This window comes from Pristiophorus japonicus, chromosome 20 (genome assembly GCF_044704955.1).
Source record: "Pristiophorus japonicus isolate sPriJap1 chromosome 20, sPriJap1.hap1, whole genome shotgun sequence".
NCBI lineage: Eukaryota > Metazoa > Chordata > Chondrichthyes > Pristiophoridae > Pristiophorus > Pristiophorus japonicus.
Genome location: NC_091996.1, coordinates 27,656,766 through 27,677,655, shown reverse-complemented (window position 1 = coordinate 27,677,655; position 20,890 = coordinate 27,656,766). Strand labels below are relative to the sequence as shown.

The 20,890-nt window shown below is 41.5% G+C and overlaps 1 protein-coding gene across 5 annotated transcripts in view; it reads right to left on the bottom strand.

Annotated features, from left to right (window-relative positions):
• mapkap1 (MAPK associated protein 1) overlaps positions 1-20,890 on the bottom strand; it is a 253,838-nt gene that overhangs the window by 20,517 nt on the left and 212,431 nt on the right. For 4 of the 5 annotated variants that reach the window (XM_070862643.1, XM_070862641.1, XM_070862642.1 and 1 more), the window contains one exon: positions 19,552-19,689. The exons of the other annotated variant lie outside the window; for it this stretch is intronic. In XM_070862643.1, coding sequence (XP_070718744.1) covers positions 19,552-19,689 — 138 coding nt within the window. The remainder of the gene's footprint in view (positions 1-19,551; positions 19,690-20,890) is intronic. 5 annotated transcript variants of the gene reach the window in all.

Here is a 20,890-nt window from a genome sequence, read left to right as displayed (position 1 = left end):
GCTACCCTCCACTCCATAGGAACTGATCCAGAGTCTATGGGATAAATCGGACAGCAACTTCCGCCATCCACACATGCGCAGTTAGATGCGGAAATCCAAAAATTGCTGTCAGAGATACTGCGCTCCTCCACAGGGTGCGCTGTTACAGTCCTTGCCAATTGACGCGGCACTGAAATGAATGCAATGGCATCAACTTGGGGTACTTGTCCACTAGTTCCTCACTAAAGAAGGCAGACAAAGTTGGGGCTGGTGCAATCAGGAGTGAGTGCATTTTTAAACGGTGTGAAAAGTGATAATTACTGCCAATGTCAATTACTGGCCTTGAAAATTTAATTTTAAAAGTTGTTGGGTCTCATTCCCTTTGAAGTTAATTAGTGTTGGAGATTTAATTTAAAAAAAAAAACTTTTTCTGTCTCTTATCTCTCCCTTAATCCCACCTGTCTTTTCCAATTGTTATTCCACTATCTGTACATGATTTAAATCTAATTTATACTTCTTAGTTTAGACTCTGCGTTTCTCAGAAAGGATTTTTCAATCTGTTTGGTTGAAGAGCCTTGCTGTTTCTTTCTCTGCTCAGACACCACAGATACCCAGTAGAGGGCATCGCACTGGATCAGACGTCGGATTAGAGCAAGTCTCCGCTCGAAAGCCCACAGCAAGGTGAATGGCGAATGCCGTTCCTTCACTGCTGACTGCAACATCCGGACCATCATTGTGACATTTGCCCGCTTCCAAGGAGATAAAAGGTTTGTTTTTCAAGCTACAAATGTAATCAGAAGTAAACAAGGTCTTAAAACAAATAAAGCCAAACACTGAAAAGACAATTTTATATTATGGACAACATTGAACCATGGAAAGAAATTTATCTTTATAAGATTTGCTGTGCATGTTCTGCAACAAACAGTTATTTAAGTTTATTGAAGTTTTGCAGTCGAATATAGGGCTCAAATTTGGCCCACCCCTTTTTTTGGCGCACTCACCAGAGATGCGGTGACATTGTGGGCTGAAAACGGCGCCTAAAAAATCTTCCCCGATTCTGGCCCCTGTGTTGCCTCGCCCGGGGCTTGGCGCGGTGTGGCCAGTCAATTGGGGGGCAGAGCTAGGGCCCTGCGCCAGAAACAGTGCTGGCAGCTCTGCACATGCGCGTTGGAGTGTGCGCGCATGCGCAGTAGCTCCTGCCCCCAGCCTGTGTGTGTGCGCTCGGCCTATCCCGGGCCGAGTGGCCTGCCGCACAGTAACGAGACTTTGATAGAGAAGCCTGCCTTTTTCCAAAGCACTTGGTTCTTTTGTTGGCTGCCTGCAATATTGTACACACAATGTTGTGTCAATATTGTACACACAACGTTGTGTCAATATTCTACACACAACTTGAAGACTTGAGGACATTGCCATGCAAAGGTTCAGGTAGAATTGTCTATTTTGAAATCCATCTCAAATGTTATATCCAGGTAATTTTGTAGAAAACGATTATAAACGTCATTAGGTTGGCAGTTTTAATTTTCCACACAATCAATTAAATTTTTCCTCGGTGGTGGGGCAGGGGAGGGGAAAGAGTTTTGATCCTGGGGGGGGGGGGGGGGGGGGAAGAAGAAAGAGAGTATAAAATATTTCTATGATGGTGGATGAGCTTAGGCAGCTGGGAGAATATAAGAATTACGAGCAGGAGATACTTATACTTTTTATTTGGATATTTTGAAAAAATTAGGTAAATATGTTTTGTCTTTTTACTTTTTATTTTTGTAGTTTAAGCTTCCATGAATGCTTCTGTTGTACAGTAAATTAACTTTGCAAAGATTGTCATATGATGTCCTGTATAGCTGTTTGATCCTATTCACATTCTTTAGTCAAGTCATTAAGTTCTGCTGGCTTCCGATGTACCTACCTGCGCTGATTTCTTAACTCTCGGCAAGGGTTTTCTGAAGTGGCCACATACGCTGGCCTAAGTAGATTTGGAGTAACTATTAGCTGGCCAAAGTGGCCTAAATAGCCAAAACGGGCATAGGTGGCTGGTAACGTCCCCCTTTGAAAAAAACTAAACTAAACTTAAAAAATCCTAACTAACTCACTTACACTGGCGCAAATTGAATGTGCAAAATGGGGATTTTTAAGATACTCCAGAAAAATCAAGTTGCTCAAAAAAAAACAAAGCAACTCCTGGGCAATTTTGAGCACATAAAAACAACATTTATTTGTCCACATTGAACAATGAGCATTAAACACCACTTATATGCATCAAATATATTTAAGTCTCGGATTTTGAGAGTCTTGGATCACCTGGTACCTTAAAGCTTTTGTTAATTTTCTTGTGTCAACATATCTATGTAACAATGCAAATGTCAATGTCCAAGGAGGTTTTAAACACATGAACTTTGCATATCCTTCTGTACAGAAGAGATTAATGATGCCTTCCATTAAGATGTTGTTGTCATAAAAGCAAAAGATTTTTCAAATATTAGTGGCATTCTTTATAAGATCAAATTTCAGTTTACAAGAATTTGGAATTAAAATGGAAAAGGTCCCTTCACAGTAAGACATGCTTCATAACATTTTCTGCCTCTAGATGTGGCTAAAGTCTATTCTTAAAAAACAAAATCAAGACATCTAGTGGCAGTAAAAGGTTACTGCACTAACCCTAGATGATGCCCCAGGAGAAAAGTGCCAAAGCTATCAAACTATAGTGAAATAAATTGGACAGAAAATAAAAATGGAATAACCCCGACTTAAGCAGTGCTTTAAAATTATTCTAAAATGGTCATATCTCCACGGATAAATATTTGGCAAACTTTCTGGAAGAAGACATATAAAGTCATTTCCATTACATGTCACTTCAAAATGAAGTGATGGCGTGTCTGATGCGATTTACATTATCCGGTTCTGAAATGAACAAAGACTTTTCTCAAATATTTGTTCACAAAGATGATTCAACACAATTCAATTTATAAAATAAACCTTATACTGAATCCCTCTGTATGCACTGATAACTTTTCATGAGAAAAAAATGGTCTAGGATTTACTGTACTTCCCCTTTTGTTCAAAAATCTTAAAGATAATGATTTTGCTTTATTTCAGAAGTCTGTGTTTTGAGTTTCTGGTTATTTGTTGAGAAAAATGAGCAAAAATAATTTTGCCAAAAAAGATCAATACAAAACAAAATTCAGCACTGACAGCATAGTTCCTGCAATTGACCATTCAAAGCTTGACCTTTATTCTCTGATAAAATAGACAATCCATTTCTGGGAGAGCGGTATTTTAGGCCAAAGGTATTCCTGCAGCACTTCCCTCCTAGCCTAAATATTGTTATCCCAAATAATTGTCTCCCTGTGAAGGTTTGTGAAGGTCAGCGGATTACTTGGAATTCCTACTCTACAATTCCTTGTAAGGCTAGTCATTTGAAATCAAGTTATACTGTAGTGACACTGACACCTGGGAGTCCCTGGCCCAAGACCGCCTTAAGTGGAGGAAGTGCATCCGAGAAGGCGCTGAGCACCTCGAGTCTCGACGCCAAGAGCGTGAAGAGGTCAAGTGCAGACAGCGGAAGGAGCATGGGGCAAACCAGTCCCACCCACCCCTTCCCTCAACGACTATTTGTCCCATCTGTGACAGAGTCTGTGGTTCTCGTATTGGACTGTTCAGTCACTTCAGGAGTGAAAGCAAATCTTCGATTCCGATAATGATGATAACCATTCAAATGAAGTGGTCGGTAGGATTTGCCCCCGTCAAAAGTATAGAATGCAATCTACTAACCAGGACATTCGTCATTTTACAAAGGACGTCCTGAAAATCTTTGTCTCACAATTCAAAACATCCAAGAAACCTCTTAAAGACTTGGATCTGGCCACAAAGTAATAGAGAACTAACAATGCAATGTGGAACCTACATGCTTTTCCATATCTAAATAAGGCATTTTAAAATAATAGAAAGGCCACTACCCATGCCAAGTAAAATTTAGGCATCACGCATGAGCTTATGATGAGGGGAGTGTCACTCGCAAGTTATGTAGCGTTGACCAGCCATGAAGGCAGAAATGTTTCCCCCTCCAAGTTGGCATAAAAATAGTTGCATTTGAGGTCAGAAACTGTAATGAATGCAATGACTCAAAAGACTCGTTACTGTAAACTGCCTCAGGTGTAAACCTGATCCAACTTTACTTGCGCCCAAAGTAACCCGCGTGACATGGGATTGGACAGGTTAGATGCAGGAAGAATGTTCCCGATGTTGGGGAAGTCCAGAACCAGGGGTCACAGTCTAAGGGTAAGGGGTAAGCCATTTAGGACCGAGATGAGGAGAAGCTTCTTCACTCAGAGTGGTGAACCTGTGGAATTTTGTATCACAGAAAGATGTTGAGGCCAGTTCGTTTGATATATTCAAAAGGGAGTTAGATGTGGCCCTTACAGCTAAAGGAATCAAGGGGTATGGAGAGAAAGCAGGAATGGGGTACTGAAGTTGCATGATCAGCCATGATCATATTGAATGGTGGTGCAGGCTCGAAGGGCCGAATGGCCTACTCCTGCACCTACTTTCTTTGTTTCTATGTACCCGTGCTTATATACCAGTGACCGAGCCCGATGACCTCTGACAGTGGCGCCCCCTGGTGTCTGGTGACCCCAAATACATAACAGAAACCATACCTTTGGTGGAGGGGGGGGGGGGAAGAGTCAGTGTTTACAGAAATCTAGTTTTCTGGGAAGGAAAGCGATAAATGATCCCCCCCAGAAAGGACTTTAACCAGCAGGCACCTACAGTAGGCCAAGACCAGAAACACAGCACATGGGCCCCCAAACCAATCCCAACTACACAGGTGAAAACAACTCATTTGAGCAGGCTTACATGGAATTATAATCGTGCCTATCCTCAAGAACTCAGAAGAACCACTGTTTTCACTGCATGAGTGGTGTAACAAATCCCCGAGCATTACCCTCCAAGATCAACATTGGGGTTTGGTGAAGAAAGGAAGGAGTCCTTATGCATGCTAAGGAATAGCACGGAAAACAATCGCATGGATCCCAGTATCCTTTGCCCACAGCAGATTGCATATTTCTCTGTCTTGTAGGACATCACCAATTCTGTCTCAAGAATCAATGAAACAAACTAGTTATGGGTTCTATACTCCCAAAAGAAACATGCAAAGATTGTCCTTTTTGAAATCAGTTTCATCATCATAGGCAATCCCTCAGAATCGAGGAAGACTTGCTTCCACTCTAAAAATGAATCCTTAGGTGGCTGAACAGTCCAATATGAGAGCCACAGTCCCTGTCACAGGTGGGAGAGATAGTCGTTGAGGAAAAGGGTGGGTGGGACAAGTTTGCCTCACGCTCTTGCCGTTGCCTGCACTGGATTTCTACATGCTCTCGGCGATGAGACTCGAGATGCTCAGCGCCTCCTGGATGCACTTTCTCCACTTAGGGCGGTCTTCACCAGGGACTCGCAGGTGTCAATGGGTTTGTTGCACTGTGTCAGGGAGGCTTTGAGGGTGTCCTTGTAACGTTTCCTCTGCCTACTTTTGGCTCGTTTGCCGTGAAGGAGTTCAGAGTAGAGCACTTGTTTTGGGAATCTCGTGTCTGGCATGCGAACAATGTGGCCTGCCCAAAGGAGCTGATCGAGTGTGGTCAGTGCTTCAATGCTGGGGATGTTGGCCTGGTCAAGGATGCTAACATTGGTGCGACTGTCCTCCCAAGGGATTTGTAGGATCTTGCAGAGACATCATTGGTGGCATTTCTCCAGAGACTTGAGGTGTCTACTGTACATGGTCCATGTCTCTGAGCCATACAGGAGGGCGGGTATTACTACAGCCCTGTAGACCATGAGCTTGGTAGCAGATTTGAGGGCCTGGTCTTCAAACACACTTTTCCTCAGGCGGCGGAAGGCTGCACTGGTGGCAGTGTTGAGTCTCGTCGTCAATGTCTGCTCTTGTTGACAAGAGGCTCCCGAGGTATGGGGATTGGTCCACGTTGTCCAGGGCCGCGCCGTGGATCTTGATGATTGAGGGGCAGTGTTGTGCGGCGAGGACAGGCTGGTGGAGGACCTTTGTCTTACAGATGTTTAGCGCAAGGCCCATGCTTTCGTACGCCTCAGTAAATATGTCGACTATGACTTGGGGTTCAGCCTCTGTATGTGCGCAGACGCAGGCGTCATCCGCGAACTGTAGCTCGATGACAGAGGTTGGGGTGGTCTTGGACCTAGCCTGGAGACGACGAAGGTTGAACAGGTTCCCGCTGGTTCTGTAGTTTAGTTCCACTCCGGCGGGGAGCTTGTTGACTGTGAGGTGGAGTGTGGCAGCGAGGAAGATTGAGAAGAGGGTGGGGGGGCGATGACGCAGCCCTGTTTGACCCCGGTCCGGATGTGAATCGAGTCTGTAATGGATCCGTTGGTAAGGATCACGGCCTGCATGTCGTCGTGTAGCAGGCGGAGGATGGCGACGAACATTTGGGGGCCTCTGAAACGGAGGATGACGCTCCATAGACCCTTGCGGTTGAGTGTCAAAAGGCCTTTGTAATGTCGAACAAGGCCATGTATGAGGGCTGGTGCTGTTCCCTGCATTTTTCCTGCAGCTGTTGCGCTGCAAAGATCATGTCCGTTGTGTCCCGTAGGGGACGAAATCCGCACTGTGACTCCGGGAGGAGCTCCTCAGCCACAGGAAGGTGGTGGTTGAGGAGGACTCTAGCGACGAGTTTCCCAGTGGCTGATAACAGGGAAATTCCTCTGTAGTTGCCGCAGTCGGACTTGTCCCCCTTTTTAAAGATGGTCACAATCACTGCATCTCTGAGATCTCCCGGCATGCTTTCCTCCCTCCAGATGAGAGTGATGAGGTCATGTATTTGCGCCAACAGTGCCTCTCCGCCATACTTCAGTGCCTCAGCGGGGATTCCATCCGCTCCCGCAGCCTTGTTGTTCTTGAGCTGTCTTATGGCTTTTTCTACCTCGAGCAGTGCTCGAGTTTTACGGAGGTGTTTGCGGGTCGCATGCTGCGGGATGGAGTTGAGAACACTCGAGTCAAAGGCAGAGTCTCGATTGAGGAGATCTTCGAAGTGCTCCTTCCAGCGGGCCCTGACTGCCTCGGTGTCCTTGATGAGTGTTTCCCTGTTCTTGGTCAGCAGTGGGGTGGGGCCTTGGGTGTTTGGACCGTAGGTGGCCTTGACTGTGATGAAGAATCCTCGCACATGATGGCTGTTAGCCAGCTGCTGTATCTCCTGTTCTTTCTCCATCCACCACCTGTTCTTTAGGTCCCGGGTTTTTTGTTGGACCTCAGCCGTAAGCTGTCTGTAATGCTGCCTTGCTGCTCCCGAGTTGGGTTGTTGTGTAGGGCTCAAAAACATCAGTTTAGTACAGTGTTAAATCAGTTGAAGGATCCTTGGCCTTATTGATCAGTTAGGCTGCTAGATCTTGAATTCCCTGGCAAGTAATACAGGAACATTCAAGTTTTAGGCAATTTTTCTCCAGAGTCACTGCTAGTTTTAAGGTTGTTGTGAGTAGATAGGTCAACAGACAACCTCCAGATCGTCAATAGGAAATGCAGACTCAGGGTGTAGTTAAATTGCCCACAGTAAACCCTCAAGCATTCAAATTTTCAGTCCTCAACATAAAAGGGGCATGGTGTACAGTCCACGTGGTTGATATGAAACAGATTTTCAAAGCAGATCTGGTCTGCCTCAGAAACATCACAGTATTGGCTACCTCTATTACTGTTCCACCGAGTGTCACCCTTAAAACCACAATGGTCCCTTCAATAGGGGAACCTCAGGATCATAAGGGTAGTTTTGTTAAACAAGATAATTTTGTGCGAGCACTCTGCACTAAGTGCTTCTTGGATGACTTCATCTGGAAATGTAATCTCCATAATAGGAAAATGTCACCAATTCTGCGCTCCCAATAGGAAAGGAATGGTTGGAGATAAGGTTACAATACTCGAGCACCAATGCTGATCCATTTAAGCATGGCTCCCCAATAGGAATTTGGGTAACAACAAAAGGGAGAAATGTCCCCATGTCTGAAGTCGTCACACTGATTACTGTAAATGATCTAAAGTTGCTGAAATGCTTTTTTTTCCTCTGGTGGGGAAGTCACAAATTGAAGCCATTATCTAATTATACTGGAATGGCTTTTCTGTAGTTCATACAAATGTCAAAACCTAGAATCAGCATTAAGGAAACATTTTCTGGAAAAGATCAAGAATTAAATTAAACTGTAAAAAAATACCAAAGGTAAAGCCACAGGCCAAATGAACATAGTAACTTTTTTAAAAAAATAAAAAACTTTTATTTAACCAGCTGGTTAACTAATCGTAATAGCAGCAGACAATAATCATGTTGCAGCCAGGTGGGGGAGGGGCGGAATGAGGTGACCTTTTATTGGCCCCTATTTTCCTCAATCAAAAATTATAACATCCACTTACCTGTACACACGTTTCTTTCAACACCGAAAAAAACCCGCTAGTTTCGAGGAAATGAAACCTAAATGTAGTGCCGGCGCTACCAGAGTCCATCTCAGGGGGCGGAGCTAACAGTGTGCACCTAAAATGCACTGCACGTGCGCAAAAAAAATAAATAACTCTGCACATGCACTGTAAAAAGGCTGCCCATGGTGTTTGCAAAAGGATGCCTCCTGTTGATTTTGGCTGCCGTTTGTTATAAGAAGGCTACCCTGCATTTTTGGAGTATCTTTGGAAATTTTTATCCAGCTGGAACTTTGATGGAAAAGGCAAGTGGGGAAGATTTGCCTGTCTGCAGTTCTCTCAACCAAGGAGGAGCCTTAAATGCAAGTTTTATTTGTACTGAATTATTTTTAAACTGCATTAAGTTGATAGAAATAGCCATGTAGGCCCTTTGGCCAGGGATCGGAGCAGGTCAGCGGACATGTAGGTAAGGATATTTCAAACAGTATTTAATGTGTGCGCAGTTTAAAAAAAAAACATTGTTGGGGAAAGTGGCCTTAATGGCCTGAAACGGCGCGTAAACAGGTTTTTAGTTTCCACCAACGCCAGGATATGGCGGCAAAAATTCTGGCGCTAGCGCCCCAACATTGGGAAAACTTTTAACTGACCCTCAATGGCAGAAAAATCAGTGTGTGAAATAGGGGCCATTGTATGGGAAGAGGTCAAATAGTTACCAGGCAAAAAAAATCACCATCACCCATCTCTACGATTTTTCAGTGGTACGATTAGGTTTATTCATGGTATATGGTGGATTGTAACTAAAGTTTAATTTTTACAAATGCTTTTATAACGCAGTAAAATGTCCCAAGGCACTTCACAGGAGTGTTTCAAGACAAAACAAATAAATTTGACGCCGAGCCACATAAGAGGAAATTACGGCAGATGACCAATAACTTGGTCAAAGAGGTAGCTTTTAGGGAATGTCTTAAATGAGGAAGAAGAGGTAGAGAGATGGAGAGGTTTTATGGAGGTAGTTCCAGAGCTTGGGGTCCAGGCAGCTGAATGCATGACCACCAATGGTTGAACAGTTATAATCAGGGATGCTCAAGAGGGCAGAATTTGAGGAGTGCAGACATCTCGGAGGCTTGAGGCTGAAGGAGATTAGAGATCGGGAGGGGCGAGGCCATGGAGGGATTTGGAAACTAGGATAAGAATTAACAGAAATGTTCTGCAGTTTACATTTTTAAATGTAAAAATGTTTCTGTAAAAAAAGGGAAACTACATGCTAGTGACATATTAATTAGAGCTTCCTACTGTTTTCATTGTAAAAAGGGCAATTAAACATAATTATGATTTACTAACCATTAAGATAAATTCCCAAATCGGAAATTGTCAAATAATTTAAAAAGTACTTTTAAAGCATTTGACAAAAAGCCCCTAGTGGTACTAATGTCCAATGTATTTTAAAAGTCTCAATGAAAAAAAATCTTAATTAGAGGCTCATTAGTATGTAAATGCATTCATGTTTTGTTACAACTGAGTAGGGATGGCTCTGCAGAAAAACCTATTAAAAAAGTTATTACAACAAAGGCAAAGCTCACTATTGGTTGGTTTAAGATTTTTTCAGATTAAAAAATAATGTTACTTTCTCATTTCAGATGTTGGCTATGCAACATCTGGTTTAATGAGGCACTTATGTTTGCTCTGACTTTTTGTTATAGTGGTGGCAAAATCTAAAAAATTGTCACACACAAACATAATTTTCTCACAACCTTTTATACATACAAATTAACTGCTTGAAGACTCTTAACAGCTGCTCTTCAATGTCTTGCCTTCATATGGGAAGCTAGATAAGTGAGCATTATCAGGCTATTCAATAATGTGGGGTGCTGAGCCCATTCCTGTCCTCTCCCAGTATGTACACACACCCCCAACAGAAGGATTATTAGATAGTGGTCTGGGGTGGAATCTTCGACCAATTCTACCCTTCCCTGCCCAGTCCAGAAGGCCAAATTGTACACCATGACTGCTACCCCAGATGAGATCAGCCAAGTCAGCACTGCCAAGAGGTTGAACTTGGGACCTTCTTGGTCTGAATGATTCTGTGCGCACAAGGCAGTGAAGTTACTGCTGACCTCTCTGTCCTCGGCCACCTACACTGTTTTAATGAAGCTCAATGGAAGCGCAAGGAACAGCATCTTTCATCATCATCATCATAGACAGTCCCTCGAAATCGCAGAAGACTTGCTTCCACTCAAAGTGAGTTCTCAGGTACAGTCCAATACAGGAATTACAGTCTCTGTCACAGGTTGGACAGACAGTGGTTGAAGGAAAGGGTGGCTGGGGAGTCTGCCTTCCAATATGGCTCAGAGACGTGGACCCATATACAAGCCCTCCTGGATGCTCTTCCTCCACTTAGGGCGGTCTTTGGCCAGGGACTCCCAGGTACCGGTGGGGATGTTACACTTTATCGAGGAGGCTTTGAGGGTGTCCTTGAAATGTTTCCTCTGCCCACCTGGGGCTCGCTTGCCGTGTAGGAGTTACGAGTAGAGCGCTTGCTTTGGGAGTCTCGTGTCGGGCATGCAGACAATGTGGCCCGTCCAACAGAGCTGGTCGAGTATGGTCAGTGCTTCGATGCTGCGGATGTTGGTCTGATCGAGAACACTGACGTTGGAGCGTCTATCCTCCCAGTGGATTTGCAGGATCTTGCGGAAGTGTCTCCAGCGCTTTGAGGTGTCTACTGTATATGGTCCATGTCTTTGAGCCATATAGGAGGGCGGGTATCACTATTGCCCTGTAGACCATAGGCTTGGTGCCAGAAAAATCAATGCCGAGGCACTCAAAGACCCAGTTGAGAAAGCCCAATGCAGCCAGCACCTCACTGCCAAACTGGCAACCCTCGATGACCCCGAGATGCTCAAAGTGCCTGGTCTGTCCTCAAGGCCATCATAACCAGTGCCTGCGAAGAGACACTTGGTCATTCAACCAGGAAACATCAAGACGAGGGGAGCTAATAAACCACAAGCACAGGGCATTTCTGAACTTAAAGCAGCAACCCAAGTCGGGAACAGCAAAGCAGCTCTACATACGGCTGAAGGCCGAGTTCCAACAAAAAACCCACGACCTAAAGAATAGATGGTGGGTGGAGAAAGCACAGGAGATCCAGCAGCTGGCCGACAGCCATGACGTGCGGGGAATCTTCACCGCAGTTAAGTCCACCTACGGCCCAAGCACCAAGGCCCCACCCCACTGCTGGCCAAGAACGAGGAGACACTCATTAAGGACACCGAGTCAGTCAGCGCCTGCTGGAAGGAGCACTTCGAAGATCTCCTTAATCGAAACTCTGCCTTCGACACGAGTGTCCTCGACTCCATCCTGCAGCATGCTACCCGCCACCATCTCAGCAAAACCCCAGCCCTGCACGAGGTAGAAAAGGTCATCCGTCAGCTCAAGAACAACAAGGCATCAGGAGCAGATGGAATCCCCGCTAACGCACTAAAGTATGGCGGAGAAGCACTATTGGCATGAATGCATGACCTCATCTCTCTTATCTGGGAGGAGGAGAGCATGCCAGGAGATCTTCATCTTGGGCACTTTACAGCATGCCGGACTCAAAATTGAATGCAACAATTTCAGATCATAACCCCCGCTCTCATTTTTTCCGGACAGCAGCTGTGGGTAATGATTCTGCTATTGCTATGGAGACCTCTGCATCTTGTGTTTCTTTATTTGTCCCATTACCATCCCTTTTTGCCCTGCACCAACATCTCTTTTATCATTTAATTTCTCCTGCCTTCTACCCTATCACAGACCTTCATTCCCTTTTGTACTTTCCTCCCCATCCTCCTTTCCCTGCCTCTGTACTTGTTTAAAACGTGTTACATCTCTCAATTTTTCCAGTTCTGATGAAAGGTCATCAGCCTGAAACGTTAACTCTGTTTTTCTCTCCCCACAGATGCTGCCTAACCTGCTGAGTTTTTCCAGCATTTTCTGTTTTTATTAGTGAATGTACTAAATGTGGATGTCGAGGGAACTTGCGTAAGCATACTTTGAGTGTTTTCTTAGGAAATTCAACACTTAAAGGATTAATATATTTCTCCAAAGAATTGGTAATGCTTGATAGCACTTTAAAATAAAATAAGACTGTTGTGTAGTGAACAAGTGCTGTAATTTGCTGACGAACACTATCTGTCTGAACACTACTGAGATTAGTAAGTTTATGAGGAGCCACACTAGACATTTACAGGTGCTGCATGTGGAGTTCATGCTTGACTGAGTTATAGTGCTGCTGTGTTTTTTTCTTTTTAATACCTTGTGATAAGATTTTTTTTAAATGGCAGCTAAATTGTGAGTAATTGAAATAATGTAAAACAGACATCACTTTGGTACGTAGCAAAGACATTAAATAATGTTAAAATATTATTTGGCACTCTTCCCTCCCCCCACCCAAAAAAATCATCTCCTACACCAGAACTCAGCCTCTGATGCTGCCAGAAGATCAATAACTCTAATATGTTCCCATACACTGAGCAATCTTTCCAAAAGGCACGCAGTTAAACACTTACTGATCTATTTTTACATTTTTTTTTGGGGTGATGCTCACTTTAGAATTGATTATATTTATTTATTTTTACAATCATTAATGTTAAAATGCAACAACAAAATGACTAATGGGAGAGAACGAACCAATTTTAGAAAGGAAATGTACTGTGTAACTGTCTCTCTCCACAGACGCTGCCTGACCTGCATTGTCTGTTTTTATTTCAGACTTCCAACATCTGCAATATTTTGCTTTTGTATTATTGGGGAACTGTAGTAGTTCCTGGTGAAGAACCGAAGGAAAGGCTCAACATAAGGAAGTTAAAATGCGAGAAAATGACATGGTTGTATAACTGAGAAGTTGGAAACCTAGTGACCACAGGTGGTGTTAGATAGAATGAAGAATGAATGATATTTAGGGTGCGTGCAATCAAGTAGGATTAAAAGACTCTGTAGGCCAGAAAAATACAGGTGGATACAGACCGTCAAGTTTGTTAAATTACTACAGCATTTAAATGAAAAAGACAAAGCAGGCTTATTCAAGGATAAAATATTTCAAAATAACCGAGATAAAGGAATGTAACAGGATAGAAAAGAAACAATAGAAGTGGGTTGCAATTGAAATGGCAAACCCAAGAAACACACCTCTCTTCAAAAATAGTAACACTAGCAAGATTGTGTATGTTTTGCTTTGAGGTGGGAAAGCACTGATAATTTAAAGTAAAAGTGGGGGACGGGTGGGGCGTTAAACATCGATAGTTAAAAAGAAAATCAGAATTTCTTTCAGAACTGCAGTACTCCAAGGTAATTTTTGGGAGTCCCCCCCCAAAAACACAGCCAGTCTCCACAACTGTGTTTTGGTCAACCAATCTGTTTGATTACATTTTGAGGAAGGAGAAGATAAGTAAAGAAAGACTTGAATTTATATAGCGCCTTTCACATCCACCGGACGTTTCAAAATGCTTTACAGTCAATGAAGTTCTTTTGGAGTGTAGTCACTGCTGTAATGTGGGAAACACGGCAGCCAATTTGTGCACAACAAGCACCCACAAACAGCAATGTGATAATGACCAGGTCATCTGTTTTTGTTATATTGTTTGTGGGATAAATATTAGCCAGGACACCAGGGTTAACTCCCCTGCTCTTCTTCGAAATAGTGCCATGGGATCTTTTATGTTCACTTGAGAGAGCAGATAGGGCCTCGGTTTAACATCTTATCCGAAAGACGGCACCTCCAACAGTGCAGCACTCCCTCAGCACTGCACTGGATTGTCAGCCTAGATTTATTTGTGCTCAAGTCCCTGGAGTGGAGTCCCTCAAGAGAGAGTGCTACCTGCTAAGCCACAGCTGACAGTGGAACAGAACAATGCAGTTTCTAGTGGTTCAAACTCCAGTATCTGGTTGACAGTGATACACTCGAACTGCCATCAAAGGCACTTGATCAACAAGGTATGAGCTACATTTGTGTTGCATTTAAAAAGAAATCTTAGTTTGTTCATGTTTATAAACTATAGAGTTGGAATTGAAAGTTAAAAAGGTTTTACCATTATACCACCATTTCCATAAATCAGCCATCACTAGTATAATGACATAAATAAAGGTTTAAGTGTGCAATTTAATTGCAACGGTTTCATCTAACTAGACTAATTCACACCAATATTATGGGATACATATCAGGAACAGAGCAGACTGCTTCGCTCTGTGGCAAACTGACAAAAACCTCCTCATTAATACACTGGTTAAATGGCAGGGACTGCAGTTATTAGCTGCGCAAGGGCTAAACTCATTGCTGCAGACTCCCACATCCTTTTCCTTATCTTACAGATTCCACCACCCCCCCACCGCCCCTCCCAACTGAGCCCCCTTGGAATGCATTGCAGCGCACCCTGTAAATCACAGTACACCCCACTGCCAGCACCACCATCACCTCACCAGTCTTGTTTTAGGAACAGATGATAAATAAATCAAAGTGCACTAAGCAGTGCTTCCACATGGCAATCGCCTCCCTCATTCCTTCTGCAGCTCATCAATCAAACTATTGTCTACTTGAAAGCCAAGGCTTGTAAATGTCATCTCCACTCAAGCCCAAGGAGAAGAAAATCAAAATGCTGCACGGAGTTTTAATTGGATAGTGTAATTAAACTAAAAAAACCCCGGTAGGCCAGCTTTGACAGGATAGCCAAGACCCCCTTTAATAGGGCTATGAGATAGTATTTGTTACATGGATGAGGCAATATGCATCATATGATTATATGTATTTCCAATCCTGCTATTACTGTCGCTTGCTAAAATCTCACTTTTGAATGAGTCTTATTTTACACGATCAAACTAGCACATTTTAGAGGGAAAGTAATACTCATCTACTAATTAGAAGACAAAATGACTTGAAGTTACATAAGCTTGTTCTGCCTGCAATATCCGTATTTAGGTTAAGAAATTAGAATGAATTGCCGAGTTTTGTTTTAAAAGCTAGCACTTCTCCCGATGATTGGAATTGATATAGTTAACTGTTTGGAATATAGAATTTTCTTGGCAGTTTACATAACACAATTTTAATAATCACAAGAATGGCTTTTGTGGAGAGAGGGAGAAGAATAGAAAATAGAGAGAAAGGAAAATGAACACAAAAGATAATTTTGCCCAAAGGAATTTTTTTTTGATATTTAGATCTCTTTCTCTCCGTATACATTTCGGGAGGTGACCTGTTCGATGGCTCTGCTACACTAACAGCCATTTGGAGGTGCACAAGAGCAATCTGGGTTGGTTCTTCACCTCCCATCCGCCTCTCCACCTAATTATACTATAGAAAAAATAAATCATAAATTACTTATTCATAGTACCTTTTTAAATGAATAATTAAACATATCTGTGAAAAGCAGCAATCACAGTATCCAAAATATTTTAAACATCTGTTATCGATATATTTTCTAATTGGCCAGGATTTGTAAGAGAACAAATCGGAGCAGAACTTCCTGTGGTCATCGCGACCAGTCAATCAGAAATGTAAACTGAACTGAACCAGGACTAGAAGACGCTTACAAATCGGTGCCAGCATGCACACGAATTGGCATAGATGCAAGAAAGAGTTAAAATAACGCTAATGCCAACAAATACTGCCAAAACACATTAGAGGGGGTTTGGCAATAACAGTTAGGGAAGGACAGTACTCCACAACAGCACGGCCAAAATATTATTCTTCAACACAAAATTGTGGACTATACCACAACACAGCATTGTGCTCAACAGAAATGATTACCGGTTCCAAATGATAACAAAAGGGGGGAAAAAAAATGCACATTTCTGCGAATGACTCCAACTGTAGTGCTATGCCATTGAAACATTACATGGAACAGTTGGAGGAAACAGGGAAAAATGCCTTTTACTTACCTATCACCAGTTGCAGTTGTTCTTCTCCGGCACTCTGTCCAACATGGATTAAGTAGCACCAAGTAGGGAAAACACATTAACAGAGAAATTTGCATGTGGCTTTTACATCTTGCCAAAAACAACAAATTGGCACCAGGGCTCAAGTATAGATTATCTTGTCCGACAACTGTGAAAGCATCCCAAGTAGTCCAAATACAGCATTAAAAACTGGACCAATACCAAGCTGGCACTTGCTGCGCTGGAATGAACCTATATCAGCACCTTAGGATTACTCACATAGGTTATTTTGTCAACAAAACGGTTCTTCGGTAGTTTTAACTGAGCAGCTTAGGGCACTTGTACTGTACTTTGCAAAAAAATATTGGTACTGGACTGCTAATTTTGTGAACTTACTGCTCGTGCATAATAAGTCACAGAAGAGATCAGTATTAGTGGGAAGTCAGTAAACAGTAAGTGCATATTAAATGAATTAAAATTACCTTTTTTTAAAGTTTACTTCCAGTGCAATCCATATTACAGCAAGATTCAAGGCATTAATTACATTGAACTGAGTAAACATAAGAAAGGGGCACTGGAGGGCATAACACTACATTAGCATGTGTCAAGTATCTTTGGTTTTAAATGAAAACTACATAAAAGCATTTCTGCCATCAATTTTGCTATCACTAACAGCCAGCATGAATTCTGCAAGAAAAGCTATTTTCGTGCAGATGTGAAATTCAATGAAAAAGACCGATTCTTGTAGGAACATCAATCAAAACGTCGGCTGCAGTGACAGATCTCAACGGTGAGGGAGGGTTAAAGGTCACAGGTTAAGGAAAAAGCCAAGCTCTGGTTCAGCTCTAATATCTCTGCGGTGGAAGTCTTGGAAAGGTACACCCTCCTGTATTAGCCTACCATCATTAATCTTCTTGCCACCTTCTTTAGCTAGTCAAGCAGAACCGCTCAATAGAAAACTATATGCTGGGGCACTATGAGGAAGGCCCAGTCCCCATTATCAGGTTAACATTCTGTTAAGCCCCTCTGCAGCAATGGAATGATAACTCTTGAAGAGATCAAGGTCACATGATGTACTGCATGCAATTAATGACAAGTGGGATTTAACAGTATAGTGCAGTGCTCACAAAAGAAGAAACTGAAATGTCTTTGTTGCATTTAATAGTCTGAAACGAAGCAATCTTTCATCCAGTATCAAGGTTTGACATATATATTAGCATACCATCATTTCCTTACATTTCCAAATGGTACGATACCAAATGCTTTTTACCAGCTTGTGCATAAACCAGGGGAATAAAAGGTGCTAATTGGTTAAATTAATGTATCATTGCAAAGGCACTGCGTCTAAAAAGCTATTTAAATATTGGCTGGATTGGCGAGCCATTTTGAAAGGTGGATTTAAAGTATTGCTGATTCTGTACTGTGAAGTGCACCAAATAAACTAGGATTAAGACCACTATCATTCAAGAGAAAAAAATGAACCAACTGGAAACAATGAATTGCAGAGGGATGTACTAAAAAAAGAGGATGTTCTAAAAAAACTTTACTCTGCATGGGAATTTCAACATTATTCTATAAAATGTGAAGCATTCTTGACACAACACATATTTAACACTTAACATGCATCATCAATTGAGTGGAATTGTGGCTGTTGCAAAACAATTTCCACTGACCAGTTCTTCAAATCAAAAATTAATTGTGGAAAATTAAATATCAACTTGTGTTTATATAATGCCTTTAATATGGAAAAAAATGTCCCAAGGCACTTCACAGAGATACAATAAAAAAGAATAAGGCAGAGAAGCATCTATTAGTAGGGGTGACTAAAAGCTTGGTCAAAAGAGGTGGGTTTTAAGTATTGAGATGTACCTTCATTCATATAGTCCCTATACTTTGGAATTCACTCCCTAAACCTCTCTGACTGCCTATCCCATGGCAGTGAGAGGAGCAGGTAGTTCTTTTAGTGCCCTGGCCAACATTCCTCCCCCCAAGACTACCACCAAAAACAGATTATTCAATCATTCAAATCAATGCTGTTGCGATAATGCAGTGTGCAAAAATGACTGCCAATGTTTTATGCATAACAACAGTCACTAAACTTTCAAGTAATGAATTGTACAGAAAGTGCTTTAGATGTCTTGAGGTATTTGTTTTGAAAGGAATGTCTCCATCAACCCATTAGGTATACAATGAATTGCACTCTGACCCCTCAAACATTTTCTCCATTTAGAAATACATTTTTTTTTACATTATGACCAATATTTTTTAAAAAGAGGCTGCTAATCTTTAACTGAAAAAGAGAATTAATTTCTGAAAGAAGCACAAGTGACCTTCCTATAAACTATTTGTGATACGGTAGCTAGTATAACCTCACGGGTAGCAAGCTGGTGATTTTGCAGAAGCTGGGGGGGGGGGGAAGGGAATCCATAAGTAAAACAATCATGCCTTATCATTTCTAATCTCAGTTCCCACAAGATTGTAGTTTATTTTGTTTTCCCCTTCAAAAGTTCAGCAGTGTAATACTGTCCTGAAAAAAAATTCCAGTATTGCAGAGTTTAAAATCAACAAACATGACTTAATATTTACATACAATACTGAAAAACTTCTCGAAGCAAGTTTAGATCTTGTTTCTAAAGGGCAAAAAATTTAAAGCAAAACGTAAACCTTGAGACCGGAATCTTGCATCTTATCCTTCTTCAAGCAGCTTTAACATAAATCTCCAAAAGCAATGTGTCAAATTAACTTGAATATTTATGGACAGACTAAAATTGGTTCTGATAAAATACAAAATACACCCCTACGAACTTCTTCCGAATTAGCACTACTGCTTTATGTACAATTCTGCAGTTTGCTTTTTTAAAAATAGAGCAAGAGTGTGATTAAAAAAAAGCATCTGACTGACATTAGAACACCAATAACTGATTGGTAGTGGCAGATCATATTAAATTCTCAACGTAACAAATTTGGTTGGGTTTATCACCACAAATTCTGATGGATTAACAGGGCACTACTGCGCAGAGTGTGACAAAATGTTGTTCAACCTTTAGACGGCTGAAAATTTAGAAATTGATTTCAGTAACATAATACAGATACGAAGCTAGCAGTCTAAAGGATAAAAAAAATGCATCATAGGCACCACTGTCTTATCTAATATTAAACCTGTGGACAATACACAGTTCTAATTTTTCTATTTGAGTGCATGCACTCACTCACTCACACAACAGCACAAAGATAGAGTGCATAAATGTAGTAGTACATACTTGGACTCTTCTCTTCCACAAGGTCACAAGCACAGAGTAGATCAGAATCAATTGAAATGGGTTTCTGTTTAATCCAGAACTTGGTGCTGGCCTTCTGATTAGTAACAGGGTCTATCTCCACCTTTTCTCCCGAGATACCTGTGAATCAGTGGGGATATAAACCAGTGGGCCGTGTAAGTGATTTTATATCAACCATTTGACACACTTTATAAATCTTAATGGAATGAACACATAAAGTACTCTCTTAAGCCTTCCAAAACTCAGTTTTTCTGCAGCATATGAAGTGAGGACTAAATATAGAGCAGATTTCTCGACCAACAAATAAATAAAAAAATGATAAAATAGTGTCTGAAATGGATACTGCACTCTTCAAAACAGCACAGTGGTGTAGTATCCTGCATTTTGGCACCACTTAAATATAAGCTGCTTTATTCAGCTGAACATTCATAAGGTCTCTGATTAGTACTAGGGAGTCACAAAGACAAATAAAACAGTCACCCAGCTAGTTATAATATAAAACTATATGAATTTCAGATTTTTATGATGGCCATTTGTAGATTCATAATATTATAGTAGTTATACTATTACGACAATACAAAAGCCAATTTCTTTTTATGCATATTGTGTACACACAAAATAGTAAGAAAATGCCAATTTTGAAAGATATCATCCAGACCCTGAGACACAATGGTGTTGAAATACATGACTTTTGATACATACAAGATCAGATTTAAACCATATATTTTTTGTTACTCGTGACTTATCAAATCAAGTTTTGTGGGGAGAAAGCTAGCTGAGGGTCTTGACACTGTGCGGTAACTGACTAGAATGAGGATGAGTTGACAGCAAACAAAGCTTCATGGTGTGGAAGCAGAGTTAATGTCACAACATAGCTATGCACTACTTGAAGCAACAGAATGTTGCATGACTTGTACGAGGGTACTTACTGAGTGTTCAACTGGAAGTTTTAGATGGATGTATAATAGAATCTTGTTAACATTGTCGTCAAAATTCTACAGCTCTTGGTAATAATTTTAACTATCATTCAAATCAGACGGGAAAACATTCTAGCGGATGGTAAAAATCCACAACACTGTAATGGCACTTAATGAGTTCTCAGTCAGTCGCTTTTTAAAAAAAAAAGAGAAACCTTTTAATGCTGTGCTAGCTCCATCTATATTCTGTTCAACCTATATAAAATCTACTTATTCTGACAAAACAATCCTTCTTGTGAAGAAATGCATTAGTCATCATTCAGTGACAACTTGCAAGATGAACTTACTTTTCTCAACTTTAAACAGATAAATAGTTTTCTGACGGAGAATAGAAATTAACTATG